At 45.1% G+C, this 18,631-nt stretch overlaps 1 protein-coding gene across 11 annotated transcripts in view; it reads left to right on the top strand.

The window, feature by feature from the left end:
• LOC110530293 (mitogen-activated protein kinase kinase kinase kinase 3) overlaps positions 1–18,631 on the top strand; it is an 83,204-nt gene that overhangs the window by 39,381 nt on the left and 25,192 nt on the right. For 7 of the 11 annotated variants that reach the window (XM_021613282.2, XM_021613272.2, XM_036986528.1 and 4 more), the window contains 11 exons: positions 9,609–9,699; positions 9,930–9,994; positions 10,352–10,407; positions 10,495–10,542; positions 10,655–10,697; positions 10,960–11,032; positions 11,283–11,414; positions 11,526–11,588; positions 14,269–14,350; positions 14,500–14,616; positions 14,785–14,859. In XM_021613282.2, coding sequence (XP_021468957.1) covers positions 9,609–9,699; positions 9,930–9,994; positions 10,352–10,407; positions 10,495–10,542; positions 10,655–10,697; positions 10,960–11,032; positions 11,283–11,414; positions 11,526–11,588; positions 14,269–14,350; positions 14,500–14,616; positions 14,785–14,859 — 845 coding nt within the window. The remainder of the gene's footprint in view (positions 1–9,608; positions 9,700–9,929; positions 9,995–10,351; positions 10,408–10,494; positions 10,543–10,654; positions 10,698–10,959; positions 11,033–11,282; positions 11,415–11,525; positions 11,589–14,268; positions 14,351–14,499; positions 14,617–14,784; positions 14,860–18,631) is intronic. The other 4 variants (XM_021613297.2, XM_021613291.2, XM_036986534.1 and 1 more) reach the window with 1 other exon arrangement.

The raw sequence follows: 18,631 nt of genomic DNA, 5'->3' as shown, positions 1-18,631 counted from the left end.
TAAAAATACAAAACGTACTGTGAACAAAGAATCCAGACTGAAATCCTGACTGATGAGAGAGAAAAGCATAAAAGGTGTTCATTAGACTGTTAAATTGTAAAGACGATGGCCATGTCTGAAATGAACAGACCATTCCCCATGTTTCAGCATTTTACAAATTCATTTCAATGCCAATAAAAGCAATGTGGGAAGAAATGGAATGCTTCCCAATGTCTTATCTGGTACCTATCATACATTGGTTGCGTTCCAACCCTTCATATTTCTTTATATATTTAAAGTGATGCAGCACAGTTTTTGTATAATTGGAGCCAGTAGTTTAGAAAGTAGCGAGTCAAAACGGCTCAGGCCTGCAGAATGCATTGGGGAAGTGTTGAGTATGCTAAAGCCGCATGCACACCAGTTGTCCCTTCCGCACACTGCATCATTGCTTCCCATCTGAGATATTTTAACTTGACACATTATTCATTTAGCAGACTTACAGGAGCAATTGGGGTTAAGTGCCTTGCTCAAGGGCACCTCGGCAGATGTTTCACCTTGTCGGCTCAGGGATTCAAACCGGCGCCCTTCTGGGTACTGGCCCAACGCTCTTACCGCTAGGCTACCTGCCGCCCTAGCAGTCTGTGCTGTTTCATACAGTTTGTGCAGCCTGACTGACCACCACATGGGTTATTAATTAGCTCTGACTTTGCTGTAAGCGACTTTGAGGAAAAGTGTACTTACTATGGCTGTGAAACGTGGTTGTCTCACCTAGCTATCTTAAGATGAATGCACTAACTATAAGTCTGCTAAATGACTTGAATGTAAAATGCTCACCTCTCCCTTTAAAACCTGTATGGAAACTCCCACTCACCTGCCCTCAAACGGTTGGAGGATATCTCATTGCTGACTGTATTGTTGTGTGGCATGTGTAGTTGTCTTGCCACGTGGGAAAACCTAGAGCCATAACCTAAATGTGGGTAAAAGAGCTGACAGCCAGCAGTTTTCAATAGCACCTATAACATAACGGGAGGAGATGATCCCTCTTTTTTGCTTTCTCTTACACACATTCACAATGTTGTTAATGTTCGGCTGTTAATGTATTAACATTAACAGAGGGGAACGATTATCAGGGGTTTGTTATTTTTCTCTCTCTCTCTGTGTGTTGTGTCGCTAGGCTAGCTGTCAGGCTGATTGTCCTATAGAAAGGCCAATGTGGACGCACGCTCCATGGAAATGCAGTGGCCACAGTCAGAGGAATGTGTTATTGTTCACTCGAACAAGCACTTTATTTTTAGATTTCTCTTAAGTGTGTTCGAAGCCCTGTACTTATCACATTCTTTCCATTGTCTTTGTTCCCTATTGCTTGTGCGTGCATGCGTGCGTGTGTGTATTTTCAAATGTCTGTGCTTCTAAGTAGGTGGGGTGTGTGTGTGTGTTTTCAAATGTCTGTGCTTCTAAGTAGGTGGGGTGTGTATGTGGTGTGTGTGTGTGTGTGTGTATGTGGTGTGTGTGTGTGGTGTGTGTGCGCGCCACCCTCTTGTATGTGTTATTCCCCGGCTTTGAGATCTATACACAAAGTGATGACTACAGGACACGCTTATGGAGTCTGGCTTTAGGAGATATGGAAATGTCATGCTTCAGACTTGTGCTTTTGCTTACATGCTTCAAGGTTTTCCTCAAACTTTCCTTCTGTTGACAACTGAGTTGCTTGGCTTTGAGAAAAGGTATTTTAGCTTTGACTTCAGACAGTTCTCAAACAGTAAGCTGGAATAAGCAGATGAAATGGGGTGTTTTTCACATCCACCCTGCAAATGCAACTCCTTACATGCTCCATGATCCAACAAACGCTGCTACCACAACTTTTTATTTAGAAGAAAGTTAGACTTTTTGTTTTGACTACTTCGTCAGGAGGCAGGACCTGTATTACCCAGGGTCTACTACCAGCACCAGCATTCTGCAGTCAAACTGCTAATGGAATCAGACTAATTAAACACAATACAGTCCCTATGCAACCATCAGGAAATGATATGTTTCGCAGTTTGGACTGGCACACCCATCAGAACATGTCAGGATTGACTGTCTTAAAGCCTGGGTCATTGAATAACAAACGAAGGTGTGTGTGTGTGTGTGTGATAAAGATCTATTTGAATCCTTACAGTGAATAGGCTACTATGGATTATAAACCGGGTGGTTCGAGCCCTGAATGCTGATTGGCTGACAGCCGTGGTATATCAGACTATATACCACAAAATGTGAAAAATAGTCAAGGGGTCTGAGTACTTTCCGAAGGCACTGTAGCTTCAGGGTTTATGGGTGTACATAGTGAATGGTTTGCTCTAGTAGTGAATGTATGCCAGAACAAGATGTTTTGTACTACTAAGCATCAGTGAGGGATTTGGCTCAGTCTTCACTGATTGGTTGACTGGAATGTAATTTATGCAGTCTGAGCATCTGAATGGCTGGGTCTGGATTTCAGAGGCAAAAACCTTGAGCTTGATTTGATAAGCCATTGCACCGGTGTGCCAGTCGTTTTCAGCAGGCACTAAAGGACAACATTCGAAGCCTTAAAACACAGCACTGTGTTTACTTCATCTTCAGATTTAGCTGACGTCTCCCAGGGTTGAGTCCTAAGAGTTCTCCGTACACAACTCACAATTTTCATGTCAATACCTTATTGGCACATAAATTCTGATTGAAGCAAAAGTTTGTAAACTGCGCTTGGATGTCATTCAGGATTCGGCCCACAATCCTTCTTTTGCCTCTGCGCTGTAGCCTATGATTTGCCCTTATTTTCCCTTTTGTGTTGCCCTTCGTTATCCTTGAGAGGTGACGTGAGGACCGTAGCGGTGCGTGGGTAAAATCACTGGGGAAACAAAGCCCCCTCCCCCCAAAGCCAAATTACATCCCATGTGTTGTGATAATTGCTTTGTTTGCTCTATAACGTGTTAGTCCATATGCCTTGCGACCTTGTGTTAGTCCATATACCTATATAGACCTAAAAGCAGAGACAATAAGAAGACACAGTGGCAGAATAAATTCAACCACACCTTTGTTTTATCACAAAACCGGATAGCAACCTCTGTCCAGTGAAGTCCACAAAACATATTTCATGTACAGTAACAGACAGTTACTTTACCTACAGCATAGTCAAACAAGTGAATGTTTCCATCACTAAACAACTATTGATTTAGAACCACAGAGAGTTACCGCAAGTCACAAAGATAACAGGAGCTGCCTCCACTATTGTAGCACCATTTACACTTCAACATTTCAACATCATCAAATCAACTCGGCTTGGTCTAATTTAGTGACAACTATAAGATACCAAAAACAAGTTAGTCCAATCAACGTAAGCTAAAGATGTCTCTGTGTGTGTTCGTGCAAGTAGAAAAACATGTTAACTCACCCTACTTGTAGAGAAACGCCAATTCCATCCGCCTCTCTTTCATATTGACGAAACAGTCTATGACTCTGTCATACAGTACCCACTTTTAGTTTTTGGTATTCTAGGCTACGTGGCTAAAATTATTGCATGCTAGCCTAACTTCCATTCATGGGCAATGTTATCTAGTTAGTATTAGCCTTCTACTTCTAGCTACATATTGAACTTCCATCCTCTCAGGCCAGGGCCACAACAACGTATGAATTAATGGTAGGAGCAGAATCTCCATTATATTCATTGGCCAGTATGGATAATTAAGTAAAACCACAAGGCCAAATCCCTATCTCCATCCATGGCTAATTAGGAAAGGGACAATTTTAGCTAGCTGGCTAGGAAGACAACAACACAACAAGATGCAACAATTCCAGTTTTTCTGTCAATGACGTATGCTCTCAATGGGATTTGATAGGAGGGATGCCAAATCCAAGCTGGCTTCCTTTGAAACTTGTTTTTTTGGTGCACCAAGACCATTCACAGTTGAGCTCGCTCAGTTTAGCTCAACACTGATTGCCATTTTTTAAAACTTATTTGGGATAGGGGGCGGTATTTTGACGTCTGGTTGAAAAGCTCAGGCCCAGAAGCTAGGATATGCATATAATTGGTAGATTTGGATAGAAAACACTCTGAAGTTTCTACAACTGTTCAAATAATATCTGTGAGTATAACAGAACGGAAATGGCAGGCGAAACCCCGTGGACAAACCATCCCCCAAAACTTTTTTTCACCCTACCACTGATTTCAATGCCTGGCACTTTGATAATAGGGCAAAATCGTGCCTGATTGCAGTTCCTAGGGCTTCCACTTGATGTCAACAGTCTTTAGAAAGAGTTTCAGGCTGGTTTTTAGAAAAAAATTGCCAGAAATTGTAGTTTTTCTAGGTGGCTCCCATTTTGGCTGTAGTGTTTTCAAGCTCGTGAATGAGAGCGCGTTCTTTGGTATTTTTCTCCGGTAAAGACAATAACGATTTTTCGTCTTAAATTTGAGCATTTATTTGCGTATTAGGGTACCTAAGGTTTGATTATAAACATTGATTGACTTGTTTGGATAAGTTTACTGGTAACGTTTGGGATTCATTTTGTGTGCATTTTGAGGGAGGGAAACTGAGTGGATTATTGACTGAAGCGCGCCAGCTAAACTGAGTTTTTATGGATATAAAGAAGGACTTGATCGACCAAAAGGACCATTTGTAATGTAACTGGGACCTTTTGGAGTGCCAACAGAAGACTGACTATCTTCAAAGGTAAGGCATATGTTATATAGCTATTTCTGACTTTCGTGTCGCAACTCCCTGGTTGAAAATTATTTGTTATGCATTTGTGTGCTGGGTGCTGTCCTCAGATAATCGCATGGTTTGCTTTCGCCGTAAAGCCCTTTTGAAATCTGAAACAGCGTCTGGATTAACAACAAGTTAAGCTTTATTTTGATGTAATGCACTTGTGATTTCATGAAAGTTTAATATTTATCGCAATTTAATTTGATGTTGGCGCTCACCGGAAATTGTCGAAACGGTAGCGTCCCACTGATCCGCAAGAAGTTAATACTTTTTTTTGTCAAGGGAGGTCAGTGTCATACAGACGGCAACAGACACAGTGCATTCGGAAAGTATTCAGACCCCTTCACTTTTTCCACATTTTGTTACGTTACAGCCTTATTCTAAAATGTATTGAATAGTTTTTCTCCCTCATCAATCTACACAGAATACCCTATAATGACAAAGCATTAACAGGTTTTTAGAAATGTTTGCCAATGTATAAAAAACAGATTTACATAACTAATGTAAATAAGTTATGTCACTTTTCAGACCCGTTGCTATGAGACTCGAAGTTGAGCCCAGGTGCACCCTGTTTCCATTGATGATCCTTGACTGGAGTCCACATGTGGTAAATGATTGAACATGATTTGAAGAGACACACACCTGTCTTTATAAGGTCCCACAGTTGACTGTGCATGTCAAAGCAAAAACCAATCCATGAGGTTGAAGGAATTGTCCGTAGACCTCTGAGTCAGGATTATGTTTTGGTACCCTTCTGGGGAAGGGAAGAACACAGTGGCCAGTGGGAACACAGGTCTACAAGAACACAGTGGCCTCCATCATTCTTAAATTCCTAGAGCTGGCCAACCGGCCAAACTAAGCAATCGAGGGAGAAGGGCCTTGGTCAGAGTTCCTCTGTGGTTATGGGAGAACCTTCCCTGCAGCACTCCACCAATCAGGCCTTTATGGTAGAGTGGCCAGACAGAAGCCACTCCTCAGTAAAAGGCACATGAGTTTGCCAAAAGGCACCTAAAGGACTCTCAGACCATGAGAAACAAGATTCTCTGGTCTCATGAAACCAAGATTGAACTCTTTGGCCTGAATGCCAAGCTCCACGTCTGGAGGAAACCTGGCACCATCCCAACGGTGAAGCGTGGTGGCAGCATGCTGGGGAGATGTTTTTCAGTGGCAGGGACTGGGAGACCAGTCAGGATCGAGGGGAAAGATGAACGGAGCAAAGTACAGAGAGATCCTTGAAGAAAACCTGCTCCAGAGCACTCAGGACCTCAGACTGGGCAATGACCTTAAGCACACAGCCAAGACAATGCAGGAGTGGCTTCGGGATAAGTCTCAATGTACTTGAGTGGCCCTGCCAGAGCCAGGACTCGAACCCGATCGAACATCTCTGGAGAGACCTGACAATAGCTGTGCTGCGACGCTCCCCATCCAAGCTGACAGAGCTTGAGAGGATCTGCAGAGAAGAATGGGAGAAACTCTCAAATACAGGTGTGCCAAGCTTGTAGCGTCATACCCAAGAAGACTCGAGGCTGTCATCGCTGCCAAACGTGCTTCAAAGAAGTACTGAGTAAAGGTTCTGAATACTTTTTTAAAATGTAATATTTCAGTTTTGTATTCTTTATAAATTTGCACAAAATAATTTTTATTTTTATTTCTTTGTCATTATGGGTTATTGTCTAGATTTATGAGGAAAAAACACAATTTTATATATTTTAGAATAAGCCTGTAACGTAACACAATGTGGAAAAAGTGTAGGGGTCTGAAACCTTTCCGAATGCAGATGTAGATGGTCTACACCTAAGGAGACGGGTGCTGTTTCGCCCGTTTGGATGCTTTCTCCTGTGGGATACAATTTAGCCTCTTGCGAATTGAAGGAAAATTATGAAACACTGAGACGAGATTCATTTTTGGTTATTTATTTTTGGTCTATTTTGGGGGGGGAACCCTGACTTCCCTTGGCATCCATGAATACATGCCACTGCGGGAGGAGGACAGTCACCCATCAGGGCCATCTTTGACGCAGAATCAAGCTGTCATGCTGCAGCGTCCAGGTGTAAACACTGGTGTAGCTGGATGATATAGCCTAGCCTACCATGTCCCAGTGACAGTGATAGCACTTAGCAAGCTGTGTGGCTCTATCCCTGCTCAGGGTGCTAGCAGGTTATAGGTAGTTGCGCAAGGATGAATCATTTGGCCATTGACCCACATTAATTCATAGCAGGTTTTGGTGACTGGAAAGGGATAAACCTTTATGCATAACTTGTTTTTATGGCTTACGTGAACGATTGCAGCTGTATGCTTTTTGTCCTCTGTGTTTCTACACTTCCTGTCAAAATAGCTGCCGGGGCCTTGGGTCAGACTCATTACCATAGTAACAGAGATTTGCTTTCGCGGTATGGGTCAGGAAGGGCACTAATTTGCTTCGACAGTCACATATCTGAGGGGCTCGACACCCAGATAAAACCTGAAAGCCACAGCCAGGGTCTCCATCAGACGGTAGACCTTCACCTCGGTGTCAGAGCTCGAAGGGTGCAAAGGTCATCTTGATCCATGAACTATGTAAGCCTATGTATGCTAAGCCTATGTATGCAGAAGCCAACTCTACAATATTCACCCACAGCCATTCTTAATGTTGTCAAAAGCAATCTGTCAGAGATGGTTCTGAGTGTGGATGGATGCAAGTGTCTCACTGATTTCACTTTTACAGTATAGATGAAGCAACTGAAACAGTCACTTTTACATTTGAATAAGATATATTTTTAAGCTGGCACGCCACTGAAATGATTGTCTTTTTAGCTATTTTATCCATGCTGAGGTGTGCTGTCATTTCATATAAGCCTGGGCTCTTTCAGACACGTTCCAGTGTTTGAAGTTGTTCTAAAATAGCTGGATTTGATGCAGTTAGCGCTGCTTTCAATTTCTGCATCAATATATTTCCTGTACAGCCTCCACTTGCGCACAGCCTAATGATGATCAAAACAAGTTCTATCATGTTTACCATCTGCTTGAATTTGAAAAGATTTCATGTCTTGGTGTCTGTGTCTTGCGACAAATGCTTTGCTGTCTTGGCCTGGTAGCCGTGTCTGTTTATGCTTAAGCTAACTTCTCTATCGTTGTATGGCATGACAACAACATGTCACGTGGATGTGGCTAAAGCACAAACAGATCTAGCCACCGGGATAGTGGTTTATGGCCAAACCATGATCTAGCCACTGGGCTAGTGCTTTATGGCCTAACCATGATCTAGCCACCGAGCTAGTGCTTTATGGCCTAACCATGATCTAGGACCCCGGGCGAGTGCTTTATGGCCTAAACATGATCTAGGACACCGGGCTAGTGTTTTATGGCCTAAACATGATTTAGGACACCGGGCTAGTGTTTTATGGCCTAAACATGATCTAGCTACCAGGCTAGTGCTTTATGGCCTGAACATGATCTAGCCACCAGGCTAGTGCTTTGTGGCCTGAACATGATCTAGCCACCAGGCTAGTGCTTTGTGGCCTGAACATGATCCAGCCACCAGGCTAATGCTTTGTGGCCTGAACATGATCTAGCCACCAGGCTAGTGCTTTATGGCCTGAACATGATCTAGCCACCGGGCTAGTGCTTTATGGCCTGAACATGATCTAGCCACCTGGCTAGTGCTTTATGGCCTGAACATGATCTAGCCACCAGGCTAATGCTTTGTGGCCTAAACATGATCTAGCCACCGGGCTAATGCTTTGTGGCCTGAACATGATCTAGCCACCAGGCTAATGCTTTGTGGCCTGAACATGATCTAGGACACCGGGCTAGTGCTTTATGGCCTAAACATGATCTAGCCACCGGACTAGTGCTTTATGGCCTAACCATGATCTAGCCACCGGGCTAGTGCTTTATGGCCTAAACATGATCTAGGACACCGGGCTAGTGCTTTATGGCCTAAACATGATCTAGGACACCGGGCTAGTGCTTTATGGCCTAAACATGATCTAGCTACCGGGCTAGTGCTTTATGGCCTGAACATGATCTAGTCACCGGGCAAGTGCATTATGGCCTAAACATGATCTAGCCACCGGGCTAGTGCTTTATGGCCTGAACATGATCTAGCCACCAGGCTAGTGCTTTGTGGCCTGAACATGATCTAGCCACCGGGCTAGTGCTTTATGGCCTGAACATGATCTAGCCACCTGGCTAGTGCTTTATGGCCTGAACATGATCTAGCCACCAGGCTAATGCTTTGTGGCCTAAACATGATCTAGGACACCGGGCTAGTGCTTTGTGGCCTGAACATGATCTAGCCACCAGGCTAGTGCTTTATGGCCTGAACATGATCTAGCCACCTGGCTAGTGCTTTATGGCCTGAACATGATCTAGCCACCTGGCTAGTGCTTTATGGCCTGAACATGATCTAGCCACCAGGCTAATGCTTTGTGGCCTAAACATGATCTAGGACACCGGGCTAGTGCTTTGTGGCCTGAACATGATCTAGCCACCAGGCTAGTGCTTTATGGCCTGAACATGATCTAGCCACCGGGCTAGTGCTTTATGGCCTGAACATGATCTAGCCACCTGGCTAGTGCTTTATGGCCTGAACATGATCTAGCCACCAGGCTAATGGTTTGTGGCCTAAACATGATCTAGCCACCGGGCTAATGCTTTGTGGCCTGAACATGATCTAGCCACCAGGCTAATGCTTTGTGGCCTGAACATGATCTAGCCACCAGGCTAATGCTTTGTGGCCTGAACATGATCTAGCTACCAGGCTAATGCTTTGTGGCCTGAACATGATCTAGCCACCAGGCTAATGCTTTATGGCCTGAACATGATCTAGCCACCAGGCTAATGCTTTATGGCCTGAACATGATCTAGCCACCAGGCTAGTGCTTTATGGCCTGAACATGTAACTGATCGGATGACTGACTGTTTGATCAACAGGTGAGGACTTTGAGGTGGTGCAGCAGGAGATCATTGTGATGAAGGACTGCAAACACTCCAACATCGTGGCCTACTTCGGCAGCTATCTCCGGTAAGACTGGCATACTGATAGATCCGGTATGGATAGACAGTATTACAACTCTCCTGAAGTTGATACAGCTATTTCAGGCATGATATTGACTATGTTGTCGTTTTGGATGGAGCAAAATTTAAAGTACAGCTAAAATGTCCGTCTTTGGTCTAATCGAGACTTGTCTGATTGGGACAGCACGACTCACAGCATCAGTCTTGCTATCTTGTGGTCTGTCCCTTCTCCTTCAGGAGAGATAAATTATGGATCAGCATGGAGTACTGCGGAGGAGGATCTCTGCAGGATATTTATCACGGTAGTACACACACACACACGAGCGCACATAGTCTCTTCAAGCACACACCCGTTCCCACATTCACAAAGTCACTCACACTGTGGTGACCTATGCATTCACCCATGCTCACAGTCACCCTAATAGAATAGCTGTGTTTTCATCTTAAAACAGACCATAAAGCACAATAGATGAAAGCTTGTTACAATCAATATCCACACTCTTTCCACTCTCCCACTTAAGCTGTCATAGCCAGCCAGCCAGCACAGTAAATAGCACTCGTAAGTCAAACATCTGGTGTTGATCTCAAACCTGTGTATGAAATGCTTCAGATACTTTGCCTTGCTCTTAAACTCTGCCCTCTTCCTCCCTCCTGTCCAGTGACTGGGCCTCTGTCCGAGTCTCAGATTGCGTATATGTCACGGGAAACCCTCCAGGTACCATTTGTTCCCCTGCTGACGTGTGAATCTACGGGTCAGATTGACTAAGAATTAGTGATATGTTGTTTTCTCCCTTCCTTACAGGGTTTGTACTATCTCCACAACAAAGGCAAAATGCACAGAGACATTAAGGTAATGCCATGTCAATGATGGCAATAAGCGTGCTTTCAAGTAGAGACGATTGACTTTCAAACCTTGTTTGGTGTGGTTATTTTTTGCCTGAACCTATAACTTTTTCTCATAGGGAGCAAATATTCTATTGACAGACAACGGCTATGTGAAATTAGGTAAGGTCTTTGACAACCATTGCTTTCCCTTCAACCAGATGTCAGTTCCCAAAGCCTCACCTTGACTACTTAGGCTGTGTTCACATAGGCAGCCCAATTCAGATATTTTTTTGCCACTAATTGGTCTTTTGGCCAATCACATCAGATCTTTTCAAATCAGATCTGGCTAGAGCCTGTCTAAACACAGCCTAAGTTACCTACTGTATACCTGTACCTCTTATCTTTTGCTAATTTTCTCTCAATTTCCCCTCTTTCTCCTTAGCTGACTTTGGTGTATCAGCACAGATCACTGCCACGCTGGCTAAGAGGAAGTCCTTCATTGGAACTCCATACTGGTGAGCTTCACCCCTGGTCCCTCCCCTTGGTGTCACACTGGGTGGGCTCTGACATGATGGTGTGGTTAATTTACTTATTGATCTTAGGATGTGACAGACCATTCATATTGCTCTGGACAGTGTTATGATTAGTGTTATGGCTGGAATTGATTGACTCACAATCATTTAACATGACTCTCCACTTAACATGACTGATGTTAAGTACTCTTTTATTTTTTGATCCCTATTTTTTCCCTCTCCCTCCTCTCAGGATGGCTCCAGAGGTGGCAGCAGTGGAAAGGAAGGGAGGCTACAACCAGCTGTGTGATATCTGGGCCGTGGGCATCACTGCCATTGAGCTGGCCGAGCTGCAGCCTCCTATGTTTGACCTGCACCCCATGAGGTAGTATGTGTGCTGGGGGATGTGTGAATGAAGTCTTGACAATGTGATGTGATGCTGGATATTTCTTGTACTTTTTGTTCTACCAATCAAGTCTATTTTCTTACTTTCCAGGGCCCTTTTCTTGATGACAAAGAGTAATTTCCAGCCGCCCAAATTGAAAGACAAAGGGAAGTGGTAAGCGTTCATGTTCTCCTCTGTGAATAGCAGGGATTGGAAACTGTTCAGGGAACAGAACCGAAAACTGGAAAAGAACAAACGTTTTCAAGGAACGGAACAAAAGTGATCAGTACTGGAATGGAACCATTATTTAAAATGCTGGGAACTGGTTAATTTACATTTTAGTCATTTAGCAGAAGCTCTTATCCATAGCAACTTATCGTAGTGCATGCATACATTTTCATGCTTTCCCCCCCGTACTAGTCCCCCGTGGGAATCAAACCCACAACTCCATGCTCTACCAACTGAGACACACGGGAACGTTCTTTTACGTTCCAGGCATTTTTCTAGTCCCACAAAAAAATGCACCAAAGCGCCTATGCAAAGTCCTCACTCTGTCACTTAGAAACATATTCCAGTGTCTGCCTGCAAGCTGAAAATGTTTGTCAGTGTATGTGCATGTTTAGGCTACTGTAGCCCCTCCCCTCTCCGAAGCATAGGCTACTGTAGCCCCTCCCCTCTCCGAAGCATAGGCTACTGTAGCCCGTCCCCTCTCCGAAGCATAGGCTACTGTAGCCCCCCCCCCTCTCTGAAGCATAGGCTACTTTAGCCCCTCCCCCCTCTGAAGCGTAGGCTACTGTAGCCCCTCCCCCCTCTGAAGCGTAGGCTACTGTAGCCCCCCCCCCCTCTCTGAAGCATAGGCTACTGTAGCCCCTCCCCCCTCTCTGAAGCGTAGGCTACTGTAGCCCCTCCCCTCTCCGAAGCATAGGCTACTGTAGCCCCCCCCCTCTCTGAAGCATAGGCTACTGTAGCCCCTCCCCCCTCTGAAGCGTAGGCTACTGTAGCCCCTCCCCCCTCTGAAGCGTAGGCTACTGTGGCCCCTCCCCCCTCTGAAGCATAGGCTACTGTACTGACATTGCAATCGTGACTCAGAAGATAGGGAGAGAGATTTTCTTTATTAACTAGAGAAGAATGAATGAACTTGTTCAATGCTAGTTAAGGATATTATAGGCCAGGGCTCTCCAACCCTGTTCCTGGAGAGCTACTGTCCTGTAGGTTTTCACTCCAACCCTAATCTATCACACCTGATTCTAATAATTAGCTGGTTGATAAGCTGAACCAGGTTAGTTACAACTGGGGTTGGATTGAAAACCTACAGGGTAGCTCTCCAGGAACTGGGTTCCTGCTATAGGCCTAGTTATCACGGTTCATGTTGGATTTATAAACTTCAAGAAGGCAAGATGTTTTATTAATTCTGGTGCCACTCTGCACACACAATCTTGTTAGCTAGCTAGCTCAAAGGACATTCAATGTCACATGTATAAATATGTGACTCTAATTCAGATAATGCATGTCTGAAGATGCCAAGTAGAGTTCGACACAGGAACAGGACTCCGGAGGGTCTTGCGGGATTCTGTCAGGAGTGAAGTTCTGTGAAGTTCGGGACAGGACAGGATCAATAGTCTACAGGAACGGGCAGTACAGGAATAGTTTTTTGAGCATAAATATGTCATTTGTGAAGCATTTTGTAAAAACACCAACTCTGTTGGCTTGGCCTAATATAGTTTACTTAATAAAAATAAATACAAAATAAATTGTAGATTTCCCCCTTCTGTCGGCTCAATCTCGCACCTTGATCCAGTAATACATGTCTTGTAAGAAATGCTGCTGTTTAAACAAATAGTCTATCAACTGGAGAGTGGGACAAGCAGCCTCAAGCAGTATACCTGCTCTACTCACTTTACCGTCAAGCCCAATTCTTCGTGTATTTCTGCTGTGAAGAGGGAAATGAAAAATCTGTTTTTGTCAGTGTATGTGCATGTTTAGGCTACTGTAGCCCCTTCCCAATCCGACTTGTGCAGTACTGCCGCTGTTCATATATGGGCAGTGCTCAACTGGAGGCTACAGATTTATGCCGATGCTGTTATGTGCAGACCGTCCTGCTGGGGTCTCTGTCCTCATCCTCCAGCCTTAATCGATATACATTTAGGTCCTTTAGAATATGCTCTTATCCAGAGAGACTTAGGCCTACAGTCAGTGCATTTAACTGAAATAGGGAAGACAACCTCATCTCAGTCGCATATTGCATGACTGAAATTATTTTCAATACTTCCTAATTCTGCATCCACATGAGCACGGGACGGGAGTGATTTTTATCGGGACGGGACAGGAAAGTTCTGAGGTTATAGAACTGTTGCGGGATCAGGACCTTACAGGGAAAAAAATTACGGGACAAGCATTGCCAACATATTAATACATTTTCACTCCCATATCAATCTCTAATTCCCAGTGCTTCAAGCCTCCTCCTCAAACCTCTCTCGCTCTCTCCCCACCTGCTAAATTTTAGCCGCTTCTTGCGCCAAAGACTACACTTGTCTGTCCATCACGCATGTTAACAACCAGCTTGCCTGCTCTATGTGCGCTGATTGGTGAAGTCATTTAATGAGCTAAATGTAAACTGTTGTATTTCACAGGTTACAAAAGGACCAGAAAGGAACAATATAAACCCCAACTTTTTTGGGGTTCCAACTTTATTTTGCTGGTCGAAACAGTGGAACAGAACCCCCAAAAATAGTGATTCTGTTCAGAATGAAACAATTAGAAAATAATTTAGGTTCCAACCCCTGATTTTTCAATTCATATTACAATCAGAAATGCTCTAACATGTATCTGTTTGTTCTGTCTCCTCCTATGAAAGGGGAAATAATTTCCATCATTTTGTCAAATTGTCCCTGACGAAAAATCCCAAGAAGAGGCCAACAGCAGAGAAACTATTACAGGTACCCCCAGTCTAAATGGAAACACTAGATTTCAGTGTCTGTCAAGAAAACATGTTAACCAGCCAATCATTGATTACCAGTTTAGAGAAGTGGAAATGCAATGGCCATCCTGTAGGCTGTGACCTCACATCCTCTTCCTGTGTCCACAGCACCCATTTGTGTCACAGCCTCTCAGTCGAACCCTGGCCATCGAGCTGCTGGACAAAGCCAACAACCCAGACCACACCACATACAATGACTTTGATGATGACGACCCTGAACCAGAGGTACAATCACCACCCCAACCTTTACAGCTCCAGGTTTATCCAATCAAATGGCAGGATGAAGACTGACACCTCTCCTCATTGGTCTTACCATCTTTCTGATCTCTTTACTGTCAGAGTTCTACATATTTTCTCTCTCCTCCATTATCCCTCTCTCTGCTCCTTCCTCAGTTTAAGTATAGGGGCCACTTCCTTCCCATCACCCCTGGTGCTCGGCGAGCTCCTCGCTTTGCCATCCGCAAGAAGGTACCAGTGTGGCCTGCATTAGAACTGTACCAGTACCTTGGTGATCAGTACCTGTAGTAACAGAGCACTAACTAACACCAATCTGTGTGTGCTCAGGTAGACTGGACCTTGTCAATGAACCCTGCTCATGGAGTTGGTGTTACTTACTTTGTTCAATCTATCTGCATGTGGGATTTTGAAGATTGTGTTTTAGGCGTGAATAGGCTATTTTTTATTTTACCAGGTGAGTTGACTGAGAACACATTCTCATTTACAGCAACGACCTGGGGAATAGTTACAGGGGAGAGGAATGAGCCAATTGTAAACTGGTGACAGTATGAGGGCTAGATTGGGGAATTTAGCCAGGACACCAGGGTTAACACTCCTACTCTTACAATAAGTGCCATGGGATCTTTAGTGACCACAGAGAGTCAGGACACCCATTAAACGTCCCATCCAAAATATAGCACCCTACACAGGGGAAATGTCCCCAATCACTGCACTGGAGAAAGAGTGCCTCCTTCTGGCCCTCCAACACCACTTCCAGCAGCGTCTGGTCTCCCATCCAGGGACTAACTCTGCTTGGCTTCAGAAGCAAGCCAGCAGTGGTATTATGCTGCTGGCGCAGTGTGGTATGCTGCTGCTGGCGCAGGGTGGTACGGGTGGTATGCTGCTGCTGGCGCAGGGTGGTATGCTGCTGTGGTATGCTGCTGGCGCAGGGTGGTATGCTGCTGGCGCATGGTGGTATGCTGCTGCTGGTGCAGGGTGGTATGCTGCTGGCGCAGGGTGGCATGCTGCTGGCGAAGGGTGGTATGCTCCTGCTGGCGCAGGGTGGTATGCTGTTGCTGGCGCAGGGTGGTATGCTACTGCTGGCGCAGGGTGGTATGCTACTGCTGGCACAGGGTGGTATGCTACTGCTGGCGCAGGGTGGTATGCTGCTGGCGCATGGTGGTATGCTGCTGCTGGTGCGCTGCTGCTGGCGCAGGGTGGTATGCTGCTGTGGTATGCTGCTGTGGTATGCTGCTGGCACATGGTGGTATGCTACTGCTGGCGCATGGTGGTATGCTACTGCTGGTGCAGGGTGGTATGCTGCTGCTGGCGCAGGGTGGTATGCTGCTGTAGTATGCTGCTGGCGCAGGGTGGTATGCTGCTTTCGCAGGGTGGTATGCTGCTGGCGCAGGGTGCTATGCTGCTGGTGCAGGGTGGCATGCTGCTGGCGCAGGGTGGCATGCTGCTACTGGCGCAGGGTGGCATGCTACTGCTGGCGCAGGGTGGTATGCTACTGCTGGCGCAGGGTGGTATGCTACTGCTGGCACAGGGTGGTATGCTACTGCTGGCACAGGGTGGTATGCTGCTGGCGCATAGTGGTATGCTGCTGGCGCAGGGTGGTATGGTACTGCTGGCACAGGGTGGTATGCTACTGCTGGCGCATGGTGGTATGCTGCTGGCGCAGGGTGGTATGGTACTGCTGGCGCAGGGTGGTATGGTACTGCTGGCACAGGGTGGTATGCTACTGCTGGCGCATGGTGGTATGCTGCTGGCGCAGGGTGGTATGCTACTGCTGGCGCAGGGTGGTATGCTGCTGACGCATGGTGGTATGCTACTGCTGGTGCAGGGTGGTATGCTGCTGGCGCAGGGTGGTATGCTACTGCTGGCGCATGGTGGTATGCTGCTGGCGCATGGTGGTATGCTGCTGGCGCAGGGTGGTATGCTGCTGGCTACATGCAGTTAAACTGAGAATAAGTTACTCCCAGCTCAAACATTCCTTCTATTGTTTTTGTACATTGGTTTGTTAAAGCTAATCTTAACAGGCTTTTGATTTGTCTGGCTATGTGCTAGGCCAAGGGTGGGTGTAGTGCATGAACATGCATGTAGTAATTAGAACTTGTTAGGTATGCTGAGGTGAGGTCGAGCTGCGGGGTTCTATCTATATGTAGTGTGTATATATCAGTATGTGTTTGGTCTCACAAGAAGACTGGTAAAGGAAACTTCCACCAAAGTCAATGGATGATATGTGAATTTGAGCTCCTTGATCTGCATCTTTTGTTTTTGTTGAGACATCTCCTGCTGCCTTGCGTTGCCATGGTTTAATTGCCTGTTTGCAGTGTGGTCTGTCTTTGCTGTGTTCTGTTGCTGCCGTGGAGGCGGAGAGGTTGTTGTGACTGACTGGGCCATTGTTCTAATTTTCCCTGACTCATAGGTCAGAGGTCAGAACAGTTTCAGTCCCTTCAAATATACACATCTTAGTGACAGTAGATTCTCTTGGATGCTCAGCACTATCCTTTTCCCTCAGAGAGAGGTTGAATTCTGTTTTTGTTAGATGAAGTTTGCACAGGATTTAATAATACTACTGTACAGTTATTGGACTGAGGAATGACACTAATTTAAGCATTATTGTAATTTTAAGCAACATGAGTTGGGTTATGTGTGCGTGATGATGATGTGTGTATATGTACAGTTGAAGTTGGACGTTTACATATACCGTAGCCAAATATATTCAAACTCAGTTTTTCACAATTCCTGATATTTAATCAGAGTAAATATTCCCTGTCTAAGGTCAGTTAGGATCAACACTTTATTTTAAGAATGTGAATTGTCAGAATAATATTAAAGAGAATGATTTCTTTCAGATTTTATTTCTGTCATCACATTCCCAGTGGGTCAGAAGTTTACATACACTCAATTAGTATTTGGTAGCATTGCCTTTAAATTGTTTAACTTGGGTCAAACGTTTCAGGTAGCCTTCCACAAGCTTCCCACAGTAAGTTGGGTGAATTTTGGCCCATTGCTCCTGACAGAGCTGGTGTAACTGAGTCAGGTTTGTAGGCCTCCTTGCTCGCACACACTTTTTCAGGTCTGCCCACACATTTTCTATTGGATTGAGGTCAGGGCTTTGTGATGGCCACTCCAGTACCTTGATTTTGTTGTCCTTAAGCCACAACTTTGGAAGCATGCTTGGGGTCATTGTCCATTTGGAAGACCCATTTGCGGCCAAGCTTTAACTTTCTGACTGATGTCTTGAGATGGTGCTTCAATATATCCACGTAATTTTCGTTCCTCATGCCATTTATTTTGTGAAGTGCACCAGTCCCTCCTGAGCAAAGCACCCCCACAACATGATGCTGCCACCCCCGTGCTTCATGGTTTGGATGGTGTTCTTCGGTTTGCAAGCCTCCCCTTGTTTTCTCCAAACATAACGATGGTCATTATGGCCAAACAGTTCTATTTTTGTTTCATCAGACCAGAGGACATTTCTCCAAAATGTATGATCTTTGTCCCCATGTGCAGCTACAAACTGTAGTCTGGCTTTTTTTATGGCACTTTTGGAGCAGTGGCTTCTTCCTTGCTGAGCGGCCTTTCAGGTTGTCGATATAAGACTTGTTTTACTGTGGATATAGATACTTTTGTACATGTTTCCTCCAGCATCTTCACAAGGTCCTTTGCTGTTGTTCTGGGATTTATTTGAACTTTTCGCACCAAAGTACGTTCATCTCTAGGAGACAGAACGCGTCTCCTTCCTGAGCGGTATGACGGCTGCGTGGTCCCATGGTGTTTATACTTGTGTACCTTTGTTTGTACAGATGAACGTGGTAACTTCAGGTGTTTGGAAATTGCTCACAGACTTGAACCAGACTTGTGGAGGTCTACAATTTTTTACCTGTGGTCTTGGCTGATTTATTTTGATTTTCCCATGATGTCAAGCAAAGAGGTACTGAGTTTGAAGGTAGGCCTTGAAATACATCCACAGGTACACCTCCAATTGACTCAAATGATGTCCAGCAAAGAGGCACTG

Source organism: Oncorhynchus mykiss, chromosome 1 (assembly GCF_013265735.2).
Source record: "Oncorhynchus mykiss isolate Arlee chromosome 1, USDA_OmykA_1.1, whole genome shotgun sequence".
Taxonomy (NCBI): Eukaryota; Metazoa; Chordata; class Actinopteri; order Salmoniformes; family Salmonidae; genus Oncorhynchus; species Oncorhynchus mykiss.
The sequence above is the reverse complement of the archived record's forward strand: the minus strand, read 5'-3'. Positions and strand labels throughout refer to the sequence as shown.